This window comes from Scyliorhinus torazame, chromosome 5 (assembly GCF_047496885.1).
Source record: "Scyliorhinus torazame isolate Kashiwa2021f chromosome 5, sScyTor2.1, whole genome shotgun sequence".
In the NCBI taxonomy this organism is placed as follows: Eukaryota; Metazoa; Chordata; class Chondrichthyes; order Carcharhiniformes; family Scyliorhinidae; genus Scyliorhinus; species Scyliorhinus torazame.
In genome coordinates this window covers 194,433,173-194,450,309 of record NC_092711.1, presented here as the reverse complement: position 1 = coordinate 194,450,309, position 17,137 = coordinate 194,433,173, and the positions used below count along the sequence as shown (strand labels likewise).

Genomic DNA, 17,137 nt, shown 5'->3' with positions numbered 1-17,137 from the left:
CCGGTATCGGTGGTCAGCCTCCCGTCCCTGTCCAGCTCGTAAGTCCCGTGCATTCCCCCCCCCCCCTCCACATCCTCCTCATCTGGGGAGGCGTGCGCCGGGGGGTGGGGGTGGGGGGTGGGGGGGGGAGGGTGGGGGGGTCCCTCGAACATGGCGGGGATGAACGTTTGTGCCAATATGAAAGGGTCATGCACACTGCCTGGGTAATGGGCGCAGACATGCAGGATTTTAATTCGGTGGTCACAGGCCACCTGCAAGTTCATGGAGTTGTTCATGAACACGGCCCTGATCTCAGCTGGTGGCCGCATGGCGAGGTGCACCCCATCGATCACCCCATGGACCATGGGTTTCCTGGCCATGGCAGCGAAGCCTGCTGCCCGGGCATTCTGGTGGACGCGGTCCGCGATGTCATCACTGCATGGAAGCACCGGTGCACCGATGTCTGGGAGATGCCGGAGAGGTCCCCACTCGGCAACTGGAACGACCCCGTGGCATGTAAGTTCAGGGCCACCATCACGTTGACGGCCACCGGCAGAGGGTGTCCACCTCCCAGTCCTATGCAGTGCCAGATGTGCCATCAGGTGGCAGATATGGGCGACGGTTTCAAGCTTCACCCAGAGTCTCCTCCTGCATGCCCGGTCCGTGAGGTCCTGGTACGATGTGCGACTTGGTACACATGGGACCTCATTGGGCAACTCCATCGCCGTGGCACCACCTCCTCCTCCTCGTCCTGTTGGTGACCGGCCCTCCAGCCTGCACGGCTGACACCTGGCGCTCTGTGGCATGCTCCTCTGCGGCAAGTTCATAGCTCCTTGAAAGTGGAGTCACAAGTGGACAAGGTGGTGAAGAAGGCATTCGGCATGTTTGGTTTCATTGGTCAGAACATTGAATATATGTTGGGATGTCTTGTTGAAGTTGTAGAAGATAATAGTAAGGCCACACTTGGAATACCGTGTACAGTTCTGGTCACCCTATTATAGAAAGGATATTATTAAACTAGAAAGAGTGCAGACAATATTTACTTGGATGTTACCGGGACTTGATGGTCTGTGGTATAAGGAGAGGCTGGATAGACTGGGACTTTTTTCCCTGGAGTATAGGAGGCTAGGGGGTGAACTTATAGAGGTCCATAAAATAAGACGGGCATAGAGAAGGTTGATAGTCAAAATCTTTTCCAAAAGGAAGGGGAGTCTAAAACTAGAGGGCATAGGTTTAAGATGAAAGGGGAGAAATACAAAAGGATCCAGAGGAGCAATTTTTTCACATAGAGGGTGGTGAGTGTCTGGAATGAGCTGCCAGAGGCAGTAGCAGAGGAGGGCACAATTTTTTGTTTTTTAAAAAGCACTTAGTTATGTGGGTAAGATGGGTATATCATAGAATGTACAGTGCAGACGAAGGCCATTCAGCCCATCGAGTCTGCATGGGTCCTTGGAAAGAACACCCCACTTAAACTCATACCTCTACCCTATCCCCCTAACCCAGTAATCACATCTAACCATTTTGGACACTAAGGGCAATTTTAGCATGGCCAGTCTACCTAATCTGCACATCTTTGGATTGTGGGAGGAAACCCACACAGACACGGAACAAAAGTGCAGACTCCACACAGACAGTGACCCAAGCCGGGAATCGTACGTGGGACCCTGGAGCTGTGAAGTGACAGTGCTAACCACTGTGCTACCGTGCCGGGTATAGAGGGATATGGGCCAAATGTGGGCAATTGGGACCAGCTTAGTGGTAAAACTGGGCAGCATGGACAAGTTGGGCTGAAGGGTTTGTTTCCATGCTATAAACGTCTATGAGCTCTATGACCTCTGTGAGATCCACAACCTCTGTGAGATCTATGACTGCAGGTAGATGTGCAGGGTAAGTTTTCACACAGAGTGGTGGGTGCCTGGAATGCGCTGCCGGAGAATATGGTGGAAGCAGGCACATTCGCAACATTTAAGAGACATCTGGATGGATACATGAACAGGGAGGAAATAGAAGGATACGGACTGAATAAGGGCAGAAGGATTTTTTGGTTAGGGCATCATGATCGGCACAGGCTTGGAGGGCCGAAGGGTCTATTTCTGTGCTATCTTTTCCTTTGTTCTTTGTTCTCAGGGTGTTATTGTCCAGTAGCAGTTGCGACTGAGACCAGGAGAAGAGTGGTACAGGCATATTGCAGATATGATTCAGATCTGAAATAAAAACAGAAAATGCTGGATAAATCCATCAGGTCTGGCAGGATCCGTGGTGAGAGAAACAGAGTTAACGTTTTGAGTCTTAATGGCCCTTCTGCAGTACTGAAACCTGGGGTCGGGGTACTGCCTGGAGGGGTGTATGGCCATGCGTATAAGCACTTACACCCAGCATGTGTAGGCCTGAAATAGACCTCATTTAGGTGTACTTCAAGCCTGACTCCATTCCAAATATAAATGTACTTCAAGCCTGATGTGTGTATGTTTGGTACAGACCATGTATTGATGCGTTTAAGGCTTCAGGTGCACTCAGAGTAGATGTATTTCAGGACTGTTACGGACTGTCCAGAGGTTCACCTTGGTATTCTCTCTCTCTCTAGCTCTGAATGGTTCTCGGACCTCGATCTAAAGTGGTATGCACTTCCAGCTGTTGCTAACATGCTGCTTGAAATTGGAGGTGTAGAGTTCCCAGCCTCGCCTTTCAATGGTTGGTACACAGGCACTGAGATTGGTGTGCGGAATTTCTGTGATTCGACAAGATACAACTTACTCCAGGTAGCGATTCATCTTTCTATATTAGGGAGTTGCAAACCAGATATTACAAAGTTCCAAAGAACAAAGAAAAGTACAGCACAGGACCAGGCCCTTCACCATGCTACCCGACTAAACTAAAATCTTCTACACTTCCGGGGTCCGTATCCCTCTATTCCCATCCTATTCATGTATTTGTCACTATCGTCCCTGCTTCCACCACCTCCTCCGGTAGCGAGTTCCAGGCACCCACTACACTCTGTGTAAAAAAACTTGCCTCGTACATCTCCTCTAAACCTTGCCCCTTGCACCTTAAACCTATGCCCCCCAGTAATTGACCCCTCTACCCTGGGGAAAAGCCTCTGACTATCCACTCTGTCTATGCCCCTCATAATTTTGTAGACCTCTATCAGGTCGCCCCTCCACCTCCGTCGTTCCAGTGAGAACAAACCGAGTTTATTCAACCGCTCCTCATAGCTAATGCCCTCCATACCAAGCAACATCCTGGTAAATCTCTTCTGCAGCCTCTCTAAAACCTCAACATCCTTCTGGTAGTGTGGCGACCAGAATTGAACACTATACTCCAAGTGTGGCCTAACTAAGGTTCTATACAGCTGCAAAATGACTTGCCAATTCTTATACTCAATGCCCCGGCCAATGAAAGCAAGCCTGCCGTATGCCTTCTTGACTACCTTCTCCACCTGTGTTGCCCCTTTCAGTGACCTGTGGACTTGTATACCTAGATCTCTCTGACTTTCAATACTCTTGAAGGTTCTACCACTCACTGTATATTCCCTACCTGCATTAGACCTTCCAAAATGCATTACCTCACATTTGTCCGGATTAAACTCCATCTGCCACCTCTCCGCCCAAGTCTCCAAACGATCTAAATCCTGCTGTATCCTCTGACAGTCCTCACCGCTATCCACAATTCCACCAACCTTTGTGTCGTCTGCAAACTTACTAATCAGACCAGTTACATTTTCCTCCAAATCATTTATATATACTACGAACAGCAAAGGTCCCAGCACTGATCCATGCGGACCACTAGTCACAGTCCTCCAATTATAAAAGCAACCTTCCATTGCTACTCTCTGCCTTCTATGACCTAGCCAGTTCTGTATCCATCTTGCCAGCTCACCCCAGATCCTGTGTTACTTCACCTTTTGTATCAGTCTACCATGAGGGACCTTGTCAAAGGCCTTACTGAAGTCCATATTGTTATGGGAGAGGTGTTTTCAGAACCCCGAAATGTATCATGGAGTTCAACCAACCTCCCTCTTTAATGGATTGTTGCTTTTGAAGCCCACGGCTTGTTCCCCAGGTGTGATATTACAGTTATGGACACGTGGGTTTTAACACAAAACAGTGTTTATTCCATGAACTCAACTTAACCTTTTAAATATACATTGGATCCCTTAACACCGCTTACTTCAAAGGTAACCCCGAAAATAATACAACACTAAATAATCCCTCAAAATGCTCCTTTAAACATCCAGAAGACTTCACCTTTAACAACAAACATGAGGTTACATTCAATATACTTATAGTCTTTGGATTTGCAGACATCCACCGACCACCTCTGTGTTTTTCTTCCTGCAACTATTTTCAAAACACACAGACACTCCTGGCTTTCTCCTTTCAAGCAGCTCTCAGAAAAACCAGCCAGGCACTTTTCAGCTGCTCTCAGCAAAACACACAGACACACCCAAGCTGCTCTCTCAAACTGAAACCAAAAGCAGAAGTGAGCTCAGCTCCCCCCAACCTCTGACATCACTTCAGTAATATGATCAGCTCCATTCCTTAAAGGTACATTGCTTAAACATCCATTTCTTAAAGGTACTCTCACATGACAATATAGACAACATCCACTGCCCTACCTGCATCAATCATCTTTGTTGATGCAGGTAGGGCATCTGGAGTTGAGTTTCAGTTTAAACCTTTATTGCGAGTTATAGCAAGGGAGGTCTGCTGCCACTAGATGGCTTGACAGCTCCCCGACCACAGAAAATACAGGTCAGTATTGATAAGTATATACCGGTCAGGCAGGGAGGAAGGTGCCGAGCGAGGGAACCATGGTTTACCAAAGAAGTGGAATCTCTTGTTAAGAGGAAGAAGGAGGCCTTTGTGAAGATGAGGTGTGAAGTTTCAGTTGGGGCGATGGATAGTTACAAGGTAGCGAGGAAGGATCTAAAGAGAGAGCTAAGACGAGCAAGGAGGGGACATGAGAAGTATTTGGCAGGAAGGATCAAGGAAAACCCAAAAGCTTTCTATAGGTATGTCAGGAATAAGCGAATGACTAGGGAAAGAGTAGGACCAGTCAAGGCCAGGGATGGGAAGTTGTGTGTAGAGTCTGAAGAGATAGGCGAGATACTAAATGAATATTTTTCGTCAGTATTCACTCAGGAAAAAGATAATGTTGTGGAGGAGAATGCTGAGCTCCAGGTAAATAGATTAGATGGCATTGAGGTACGTAGGGAAGAGGTGTTGGCAATTCTGGACAGGCTGAAAATAGATAAGTCCCCGGGACCTGATGGGATTTATCCTAGGATTCTCTGGGAGGCCAGGGAAGAGATTGCTGGACCATTGGCTTTGATTTTTATGTCATCATTGGCTACAGGAATAGTGCCAGAGGATTGCAGGATAGCAAATGTGGTCCCTTTGTTCAAAAAGGGGAGCAGAGACAACCCCGGCAACTATAGACCGGTGAGCCTCACGTCTGTACTGGGTAAAGTCTTGGAGGGGATTATAAGAGACAAGATTTATAATCATCTAGATAGGAATAATATGATCAGGGATAGTCAGCATGGCTTTGTGCAGGGTAGGTCATGCCTCACAAACCTTATCGAGTTCTTTGAGAAGGTGACTGAACAGGTAGACGAGGGTAGAGCAGTTGATGTGGTGTATGTGGATTTCAGCAAAGCGTTTGATAAGGTTCCCCACGGTAGGCTATTGCAGAAAATACGGAGGCTGGGGATTGAGGGTGATTTAGAGATGTGGATCAGAAATTGGCTAGCTGAAAGAAGACAGAGGGTGGTGGTTGATGGGAAATGTTCAGAATGGAATTCAGTCACAAGTGGAGTACCACAAGGATCTGTTCTGGGGCCGTTGCTGTTTGTCATTTTTATCAATGACCTAGAGGAAGGCGCAGAAGGGTGGGTGAGTAAATTTGCAGACGATACTAAAGTCGGTGGTGTTGTCGATAGTGTGGAAGGAAGTAGCAGGTTACAGAGGGATATAGATAAGCTGCAGAGCTGGGCTGAGAGGTGGCAAATGGAGTTTAATGTAGAGAAGTGTGAGGTGATTCACTTTGGAAGGAATAACAGGAATGTGGAATATTTGGCTAATGGAAAAGTTCTTGAAAGTGTGGATGAGCAGAGGGATCTAGGTGTCCATGTACATAGATCCCTGAAAGTTGCCACCCAGGTTGATAGGGTGGTGAAGAAGGCCTATGGAGTGTTGGCCTTTATTGGTAGAGGGATTGAGTTCCGGAGTCAGGAGGTCATGTTGCAGCTGTACAGAACTCTGGTACGGCCGCATTTGGAGTATTGCGTACAGTTCTGGTCACCGCATTATAGAAAGGACGTGGAGGCTTTGGAGCGGGTGCAGAGGAGATTTACCAGGATGTTGCCTGGTATGGAGGGAAAATCTTATGAGGAAAGGTTGATGGACTCGAGGTTGTTTTCGTTGGAGAGAAGAAGGTTAAGAGGAGACTTAATAGAGGCATACAAAATGATTAGGGGGTTGGATAGGGTGGACAGTGAGAGCCTTCTCCCGCGGATGGAAATGGCTGGCACGAGGGGACATAACTTTAAACTGAGGGGTAATAGATATAGGACAGAGGTCAGAGGTAGGTTCTTTACGCAAAGAGTAGTGAGGCCATGGAATGCCCTACCTGCTACAGTAGTGAACTCGCCAACATTGAGGGCATTTAAAAGTTTATTGGATAAACATATGGATGATAATGGTATAGTGTAGGTTAGATGGCTTTTGTTTCGGTGCAACATCGTGGGCCGAAGGGCCTGTACTGCGCTGTATTGTTCTATGTTCTATGTTATTGTTTTCCCTGTTATCTCAAGTAATTAACATACACCAATCGAAAGAATACATTTATTCAAAATGATCTATGTCCACTCACAACTAATAATTAGGATTACATAATGCATTACACATGAGCATAGTTGCCAATCATAGTCAAATCACGTACATAATATAATATCGCCAGTCACGTATGTATCTACAAGCTTCCAGACAGTTATTAGATTAAGTAGTCACCTGAGCTGCAGTCCCCAGACTCCCTTCCATTATCCTGTGTTCTATGATGATCATGTGAGTGGCAGCTGCCTGGTACCAATTAACTTCATAGTGCAGACATCCTTGCCAAAACTACAAGTCCTTGGGAATTTTATCTGTTGCTATAGGAATGGCTTGTCTATGAAGTGCTACTAACGTCTCCAAGCTGGCACTCATGTTAACCCTTAGGTTTTATTTAAACCTGGGGCCGGATTCTCTGTTTCTGAGACTATATCCCCACTCCTCGATAAAAGCTGTGGCCTTTCAAGCCAGAAAGACTGGCATGAAAGGGCAACGTATTCATAGCCCTGCAGGGGGCTAGCAATGACCCGTAGAGAAGCACGCAGCTTTTGCCGCAGATGTGGGCCCTGCACTTCCGGGTCAGAGGCCGCGCATGCACTTGGCTGCGGCCTCCAGCGGCCGCGCCGTGCTCCATGGCGGACTCGGACCACGGAGCTGGACTTCCCAAATAGATCCCCGATCGGCCATGCTCCCAACCTGGACCGCCCGCCTAAAATTAGCCAGGTGTCGTTCAACCCCTGCCCACCGATTGGCCCGCCCCCGACCATGGCGGCCTTTGAGCCCGCAGCCTCACGCGAGTATCCCGACCGGCAGGACCACATTATTTCCATGCCGTCAGGACTTCAGCCAGCTGGGGGTGGAGAATGGCGGGGCGGGCCTCCAGCAATGGCCACACGTTGGGGATACGGCGGTGCAGCGTACTCTCTGTCTGAGTACGCCGCTTTTCGGGACCCAGAGAATCGAGGAACCGGCGCCGGTCCCAATTCCATGTGGGAAACTGGAAGTTTAGGGAGCCTTGGATCACGAGGGATATTGCCAAAAAGAAAAGGGGGGTTTTTGTACGGTCTAGAGGGGTGGGGACAGTCAAAACCCTTGAGGAGTATAAAGAAAGTAGCAAGGTTCTTCAGTGGGAAATTAGGGGGGCTAGGAGGGGTCACGGAAAGTCCTTGGCAAGTAGGATTAAAGTGAATCCCAAAGTTTTTTATTCATATGTAAAAAGCAAGAGGGTGGCCAGGGAAAGGATTGGACCACTTAAGGACAGTGGGGGGAATCTATGTGTTGAGCCAGAGGAAATGGGTGAGGTACTAAATGAGTACTTTGCATCAGTGTTCACCAAAGAAAAGGACTTTGTGGAAGATGATTCTTGGGTAGGGTGTGTGAATAGTTTGGGTCATGTTGACATCGAAAAGGAGAAGGTATTGGGTCTTTTGAAAGATATTAAGGTAGATACGTTTCCCGGGCCGGATGAGATTTATCCCAGAATACTGAGGGAAGCAAGGGCGGATATTGCTGGGGCTTTGACTGACATCTTTGTATCCTCATTGGCTACAGGTGAGATCCCACAGGACTGGAGAATAGCTAATGTGGTACCGCTGTTTAAGAAAGATAGCAGAGATAATCTTGGAAACTGTAGGTCAGTGAGCCTCACATCAGAAGTAGGTACATTATTGGAGCAAATTTGCAGGATTTATACCTATTTTGAAACAAATGGACTCATCAGCGAGAGACAGCATGGTTTTGTGAAGGGAAGGTCGTGCCTCATTAACTTGATCACGGTTTTTGAGGAGGTGGCAAAGATAATTGATGTGAAGAGGGCGGTGGATGTTGTTTACACGGACTTCAGTAAAGCCTTTGACAAGGTGCCTCGTGGCAGACTGGTATAAAAGGTGAAGTCACATGGGATTAGAGGTGAGGTGGTAAGATGGATACAGAACTGGCTCGGTCACAGAAGGCAAAGGGTAGCAGTAGAAGGGTGGTTTTCTGAATGGAAGGTTGTGACTAGTGGTGTTCCAAAGGGATTTGTGCTGGGGCCTCTGCTGTTTGTCGTATACATAAACGATTTGGAGGAAAATATAGCTGGTATGATTAGTAAGTTTGCAGATGACACCAAGGTTGGTGGAATGGCAGATAATGTTGAGGATTGTCCGAGGATACAGCAGGACATAGATAGGTTGGAGACTTGGGCAGAGAAATGGCAAATGGAGTTTAATCCAGAAAAATGTGAGGTCATGCATTTTGGTAGGCCTAACATAAATGAGAAATATACCGTAAATGGCAAAACTCTTAGGAATATAGAAAGTCAGAGAGATCTGGGCATGCAGGTCCACAGATCCTTGAAAGTGGCAACACAAGTGGACAAGGTAGTCAAGAAAGCATACGGAATGCTTTTCTTCATTGGACGGGACATCGAGTATACAAACTGGCAAGTCATGCTACAGTTGTATAGAACCTTGGTACTTCGGATATTATGCACAATTCTGGTCGCCACACTACCAGAAGGATGTGAAGGGTTTGGAGAGTGTGCAGAGGAGGCTTAATCAGGATGTTGCCTGGTCTGGAGGGTGTTAGCTATGCGGAGAGGCTGACTAGACTTGGACTGTTTACATTCGAACAACGGGAGTGGAGGGGGGACCACAAGATTATGGGTGGCATGGATAGAATGGATGGACAGACACTCTTTCCCAGGGTGGGTCCTTCAGCCCTCCAAGACTGTACCGGTCGTGATACCACCCTTGGCCAAAACCCACAGCACTACCTTGTGCCGTATCCCTCTGTACCCATCCATATGTTTATCCATATGTTTATCAAGATGCCTTTGAATGCCATTAATTTATCTGCTTCCACAACCTCCCCTGACAATGCTTTCCAGGCACGCAGCACCCTCTGTAAAAAAAAACCTACCTCGCATATTTCCTCTAAACTTTGCCCCACGGACCTTAAACCTATGCCCCCTGGTGACTGACACCTCAATCCTGGAAAAGAGTGTCTGCCCATCCACTCTATCCATGCCTTTCATAATTTTTGTCCATACCTATCATCATCTTTAACCATGCCCCTCATAATCTTGCAATAAAGGTCAACCTTCCATTAGCCTTCCTGATTACCTGCTACACCTGGCCTGGCAGATTCTGGGTGAGATTCTCCAATAATGGGGCTATGTCCCCACACACTCAAAGAAACGGGAGCGAATCACTCTGGACTTACCTGGAGTAAGTCCAGGGTAATTCTCCGATTTGTAGGGGCCTAGCAGGGCCCCAGAGTAGTCCTCGCAGCTCCGGCTCCCGATACGGGGCCCTGCACTTCCGGTCGGGGGTCCGCGCATGCGCACGGCGGCAGCCTGCGTCGGCCATCCCGCGCGACATGGCCGTCCCACACTTGGGCTGGCACCAAGAAGATAGGCCCCCCCCCCCGCAGATCGCACGAGCCCGCGGATCGCTGGTGCCCGATCAATTGCCTGGCCGTCCTTGAGGCCCCCCCGGTGAATTATTCCCCCGCCTCGCACCAGGGTGGCCACGGACTGAGTCCGCAGCCGCCATGCCGAATGCCCGCCGGGTGGAACCATGAGAGAGCCACGCCGGCAGGAACTCGGCCAGCTGCACCTGGAGAATCGCTGCGGGGGCCTCTTTCAATGGCCCCCGACTGCCGCTACGTTGACCACGCACGCCCGATTGGCAGCGATTCTCCGGGGACAGGAGAATCGCAGGAGCGGGGTCGGACCCGATCGCGGGTCTGACGCCCATTCTCCTCCCCGCGCCGAGCGCGATTTCGGCGTGGAGGCTCAGAGAATCCTGCCCCCTAACTTTTTTTAAACGGTGAAGGTCAGGTACTTATGCACAAGAATCAGTCAGTATCGCGGTGACACAAAGAATGAAATATTCATCAAACAGAAAAAAACGAACTATGTTACACTAGACAAACAGTTTGGAAAGATTTCCATACAAACATCAGAAAATCATTCAAACTCACATTATTCCTTTTATCGCATACACAAAGGCCTCGGTAATAATTTACCACCATCTTAACACCCTTGCTCAGGCTGGTCCAGTTGCACACAATTCTTCTTCTGGCAGATTTCTGAACGTTCGCTAAATGCTTCACTAGCTGATATTTCTCTCAGAAACCACAATCTAAACTCCCAGTTGCATCAACTTCAGAGAAAATGCATGAATTTCCTTCATTCAATTTCCCAGCAATCTTTCATGAACTCCTAATAAAAGCAAATTACTGGAATCTGAAACAAAAACAGAAAATACTGGAAAATCTCAGCAGGTTTGACAACATCCATTGAGGCATGAATGCTTTGACAAAGAGTCATCCAGACTCGAAACATTAGTTCCCTTTTCTCTCCACAGATGCTGTCAGACCTGCTGTGATTATCAAGTATTTTCTGGTGGGGTTTCGTGAACTCATGCCTTCACTCTCTGGTGGACACATACTGACTTACCTACCCTTCCATCTTTCAAAGAACAATACAGCACAGGAACAGGCCCTACGGCGCTCCAAGCCTGTGCCGATCTTGTGTCCTATCTAGACCAATCACCTGTCTCCTTCTGTACCCCGTCGGTTCCTGTGCCTATCCAGATAGGTCTTAAAGGTCGCTAACGTATCTGCCTCAACCACCTCACTTGGCAGTGCATTCCAGGCCACCACCACACTCTGTGTAAAAAACTTCCCCCACACATCTCCACTGAATCTTTCCCCCTCACCTTGAACTTGTGCCCCCTTGTAATTGTCATTTCCACTCTGGGAAAAAGCCTCCACTCTATCGATACTCCTAATAATTTTATAAACTTCTATCAGGTCGCCCCTCAGCCTCTGTCTCTCTAGGGAGAACAATCCAAGTTTATTCAATCTCTCCTCATAGCGAATACCCTCCGTACCTGGCAAAATTCTGGTAAACCTTTTCTGTACTCTCTCCAAAGCCTCCACGTCCTCCTGGTAGTGTGGTGACCAGAAATGGACGCAGTATTCCAAATGTGGCCTAACCAACATTCTATATAATTGTAACGTAATTCTCGAGCTTTTATACTCGATATCCTATGAAGGCAAGCAAGCCATATGCTTTCTTTACGACCATTTCCACCTGTGCTGCCACTTTTAAGGATCTGTGGACCTGCACGCCCAGATCTCTCTGTCTCTATACTCCTGTTCCTGCCATTTATTTTATAGCTCCCACCTGAATTGGATCTACCAAAATGCATCACCACGCATTTGTCCAGGTTAAATTCCATCTGCTATTTCTCTGCGCAATTTTGCAGCCTATCTATATCCTGTTGAATTCTCTGACAATCTTCATCGCTATCCGCAACTCCTGCAATCTTAGTATCACCCGCAAACTTGCTAGTCAGACCCTCTACGTTTTCTTTCAAGTCATTTACATATATTACAAAGAGCAGAGGTCCCAGTACGGATCCCTGCGGAACACCACTAGTTGCAGACTTCCATTCGGAAAAACACTCTTCCACTGTTCCCCTCTGTCTTCTATGGCCAAGCCAGTTCTGGATCCATCCAGCTAGTTCACCCCTAACCCTACGTGACTTAATGTTTTGCACCAGCCTGCCATGAGGGACCTAATCAAATGCTTTACTAAAGTCCATGTAGACAACATTCACAGCCCTTCCCTCGTCAATCATTTTTGTCATCTCCTCAAATAATTCAATCAAATTAGTGAGACTTGACCTCCCTCATACAAAACCATGCTGTCTGTCGCTAATAAGACCTGATGGGGAGATGCCGGCGTTGGACTGGGGTGAGCACAGTAATAAGTCTTACAACACCAGGTTAAAGTCTAACAGGTTTGTTTCACCTGAGGAAGGAGCAGTACTCCGAAAGCTAGTGATTTGAAACAAACCTGTTGGACTTTAACCTAGTGTTGTCAGACTTCTTACTGTGCTAATAAGATCATTCACCTCCAAATGGTCATGGATCCTGTCTCTGAGAATCTTTTCCAACAATTTCACTGTCATTGACATCAAGCTCACTGGCCTATAATTACCCGGATTATCCTTGCAACCCTTCTTAATTAACGGTACAACGTTGGCTATCCTCCAATCCTCTGGGACCTCACCTGTGGCCAATGAGGACACAACGATTTCTGTCAGAGGCCCAGTGATTTCATCTCTTGTCTCCCTCAGTAATCTGGGATAGATGCCATCTGGGCCTGGGATTTGTCTACCTTAATGTTTTTTAACACACCTAAAACGTTCTCCCTCGTAATAATGACCTGTTCTAAAGTGTTTACACATCCCTCTGAGACACCACCAGAGGAGTGCCCCTCTCCTTTGTGAATACCGATGCAAAATACTCAATAAGGACCTCACTTACTTCCTCTGATTCTACACGTAATTTCTCTCCTTTGTCCTTGAGTGGACCAACTCTTACTCTCGCTACCCTCTTGTTCCTAATATATGTGTAATATGCCTTGGGATTCTCCTTAATCCTGTCTTCCAAGGAAATTTTGTGACCCCTTTTTGCCCTCCCCACTCCCTTCTTGAGCTCTTTTCTACTTTCCTTGTATTCCTCAAGTGCTTTATCTGTTTTTAGTTGCCTGTACCTCATATATGCATCTTTTTTCTTTTTCACAATATTTTCAATTTCCCTGGTCATTCGTGGTTCCCGAATTCTGCCTTTCCTGTCCTTATTTTTTACCGGCACATGCCCGTCCTGCACTCCCATCAACTGCTCCTTAAAAGACTCCCACATGGCAAATGTGGATTTACCCTCAAACAGCCTCTCTCAAACAACAGCCTCCAAATCCTGCCTAATCTGGTTGCAGTTAGCCTTCCCCCAATTTAGCACCTTACCCCTCGGACAACACTTGTCCTGAGTATCCGAAACCTTCCAGAATTGTGGTCACTGTTTGCCACATGTTCTCCCACTGCAACTTTGATGACCTGACTGGGCTCATTCCCTAGTATTAGGTCGCGTGTAGTTCCCTCTCTCATCGGACTATCCACATATTGTTCCAAAAAACCTTCCTGGACACACTTAACAAATTCCTCACCATCCAGACCCCTAGCCCTAAGGCATTTCCAGTCAATGTGCGGAAAATTAAAGTCTCCCACTACAGCCACTCGATTATTTCTACATCTATCCAGAATCTGTTTACATATCTGGGGCGGGATTCTCCACGAACCGGCGGGGCGGGCCACTCTGGAGCCGAGGAGAGGCGTGAACCACTCCGGCGTGGGCCGCACCTTCAGGGGCTAGGCCGGCAGCAGAGTGTTTGGCGCTGTGCCAGCTGGCGCTGAAGGGCTCGGCGCCATGCCAACCAGCGCCGAAGGGCCTCCGCTGGCCGGCGCGAGTTGGTGTATGCGCGTCATCCCAGCGAATCCGCAGGGGGTTCTTCTCCGCACCGGCCATGGCGGAGGTTGACAGTGGCAGGTGCGGAGGGAAAGGGTGCCCCCACGGCACAGGCCCACCTGCGGATCGGTGGGCCCCGATCGCCTGCGCCCCCCTGAGTAATCTGCAGGCCGCCCGTGGAACCAGGTCCTGCCGGTAAGGACCTGTTGTGATTTACGCCGGCGGGACCCGCCGAAAACGGGCGCCCACTCAGCCCATCGTGGGCCGGTGAATTGCCGGGGGGCCTGCTGCCAGCGGCCGCCGACCGGCGCGGCGCGATTCCCGCCACCACCAAAACCTCGGCGCCGGAGAATTCGGCAGACGGCGGGGGTGGGATTCACGCCGCCCCCTGCCGATTCTCCGACCCGGCGGGAGGTTGGAGAATCCCGCCCCTGATCTTCAACTTCCCGTGGGCTGTTGGGAAGCCTGTAGTACATTCCCATCATAGTGACTGCCCCCTTCCTGTTTCTGAGCTCTACCCACAGTTATTTCCATGGTGTCCTCCCTCTGTACAACTGTAATATGTTCTCTAACCAGTATTGCAACTGCCCCACCTCTTTTACCTTCCTGCAAGGCAGCCATGCATCTGCGCACACCGTTGACAGCTCACTGTGAACTTAGGGCCATGGGCCATATATGTGTCCTCTCATGCCACCCTCCTAGGTGGTCTCTGGCCCAGGTGACCCATCAGCAGGATGGGCACGTTCCAGTGCAACCAGTACCATCTTGTTGGCTGGGGTTAGGTTGTGTGGGAGTGAAGTGTATATATGTAGCTGCAACTTAACGGCCTCCTGAGTGTCGATCATGAATCCAGCGAATCTTGCACCGTTTTTCATTGGAATCGATTGTGTTCCACATGATGCCGGCTCTAGCCTCTTACCAGTTGCTGAATCAGTCTAGATGTGGCGCCAGTTTTGCTGTCATGGAAGTCCACGAATCCTGCCCCGACCCCAGGAACGGAGAACCCAGCCGGGGGTCTCTCTTAAGTCTGAAGCCAGAGATGGGGTAGAATGCCTTCTCTCAGAGGGTCATTAGTTTTTAGAATTCTCTTCCCAGAAAGCTGTGGAAATTGCTTCATTCAAGGCCAATTTAGACAGATTTTTTATTGGCAAGGGATTCACGGATTAATGCGTTATGGCTACTACCTGATTGACTGATGGAGCAGGCTGAATGGAATATTTCTGAATGTTCTTATTTCTTATGATCTTATAATACATAGGTACATCGAAGATAGGAGCAGCCCTTCGAGCCTGCTCCGCCATTCATCAAGATCATGGCTGATCAACCAACTCAATAGCCTAAACCTGCTTTCTCCGCATAGCCTTTGATCCCATTCTCTCCAAGTGCTATATCCAGTCGTCTCTTGAATAAATTCAAAGTTTTGGCATCAACAACTCCCTGTGGTAATGAATTCCACAGGCTCACCACTCTTTGTGTGAAGAAATATCTCCTTATCTCTGTCTGAAACGGTTTACCCTGAATCCTCAGACTGTGACTCCTGGTTCTGGACACACCCATCATTGGTAACATCTTCCCTGCATCTACTCTGTCTAGTCCTGTTAGAATTTTATAAGTCTCTATGAGATCCCCCTCACTCTTCTGAACTCCAGCGAGAACAATCCCAACCTAGTCAATCTCTCCCCATATGACAGTCCCGCCATCCCTGGAATCAGTCTGGTAAACCTTCGCTGCACTCCCTCGAGAGCAAAAACATCCTTCCTCAGAGAAGGAGACCAAAACTGCACACAATGTTCTGTCTTTCTCCCACATTCCATTCTTCATTAACCTGTCAGCTTTATCATTTGGCAGGAAGTTGCAGAGAGGATGGGGTTGGATACCAGGAAGATTGTGTCCCTTTGGAAGGACAAGGTTGCTGTGGAATTGACTGTTGCTGTTCTTCACAGTTTCCAGGTAAAGCAGGGTTGGTATGAAGGTAAGCACCCACACCAAACCATCGTAAACCACACCAAACCACCCCAATCCACTCCAAACCACCCCAAACCACCCCAAACCACACCAAGCCACACCAAACCACATCAAACCACACCAAACCACCCCAAACCACCCCAAACCACCCCAAACCACACCAAACCACGGTAAACCACACCAACCCACACCAAACCACCCCAAACCACTCCAAACCACACCAAACCACCCCAAACCACACCAAACCACGGTAAACCACACCAACCCACACCAAACCACCCCAAACTACTCCAAATCATGCTAAACCACACCAAACCACGGTAAACCACACCAAACCACCCCGATCCACACCAAACCACCCCAAACCACCCCAAACTGTGGAATGTACTCGGTGGAATTTAGAAGGATGCGGGGGGATCTTATAGAAACTTCTAAAATTAGGAAGGGAATAGATAGGATAGGTGCGAGCAGATTTTTTCGACTGGCGGGTGAAAGCAGAACTAGGGGGCATAGCCTTAAAATAAGGGGAAGTAGATTCAGGACTGAGCTTAGGAGGAACTTCTTCACCCAAAGGGTTGTGAATCTATTGAATTCCTTGCCCAGTGAAGTAGCTGAGGCTCCTTCATTAAATGTTTTTAAGATAAAGTTGGAAAGTTCGGGCCGGAAAGTGGAGCTGAGTCCACAAAAGATCAGCCATGATCTCATTGAATGGCAGCAGGCTCGAGGGGCCAGATGGCCTACTCCTGCTCCTAGTTCTTATGTTCTTATGTTAAATCACACCAAACCACCCTAATCCACACCAAATTACCCCAAACCATGCTTAACCACACCAACCACGCCAAACTACACCAAACCACCCCAAACCATGCTCAACCACACCAAACCACCCCAATCCACACCAAACCATACTAAACCACACCAAACCATCCCAATCCACACCAAACCACGCCAAACCATGCTAAACCACACCAAACCATCCCAATCCACACCAAACCACCCTAAACCATGCCAAGCCACTCCAATCCACACCAAACTACACCAAACCACACCTAACAACCAAA

At 48.4% G+C, this 17,137-nt stretch overlaps 1 protein-coding gene across 1 annotated transcript in view; it reads left to right on the top strand.

Moving 5' to 3' along the window:
- The window catches only part of LOC140420857 (nitric oxide synthase 1-like), a 514,337-nt gene that overhangs the window by 259,212 nt on the left and 237,988 nt on the right, over positions 1-17,137 (top strand). The window contains exons 8-9 of the mRNA XM_072504947.1: positions 2,564-2,738; positions 15,960-16,061. Coding sequence (XP_072361048.1) covers positions 2,564-2,738; positions 15,960-16,061 — 277 coding nt within the window. The remainder of the gene's footprint in view (positions 1-2,563; positions 2,739-15,959; positions 16,062-17,137) is intronic.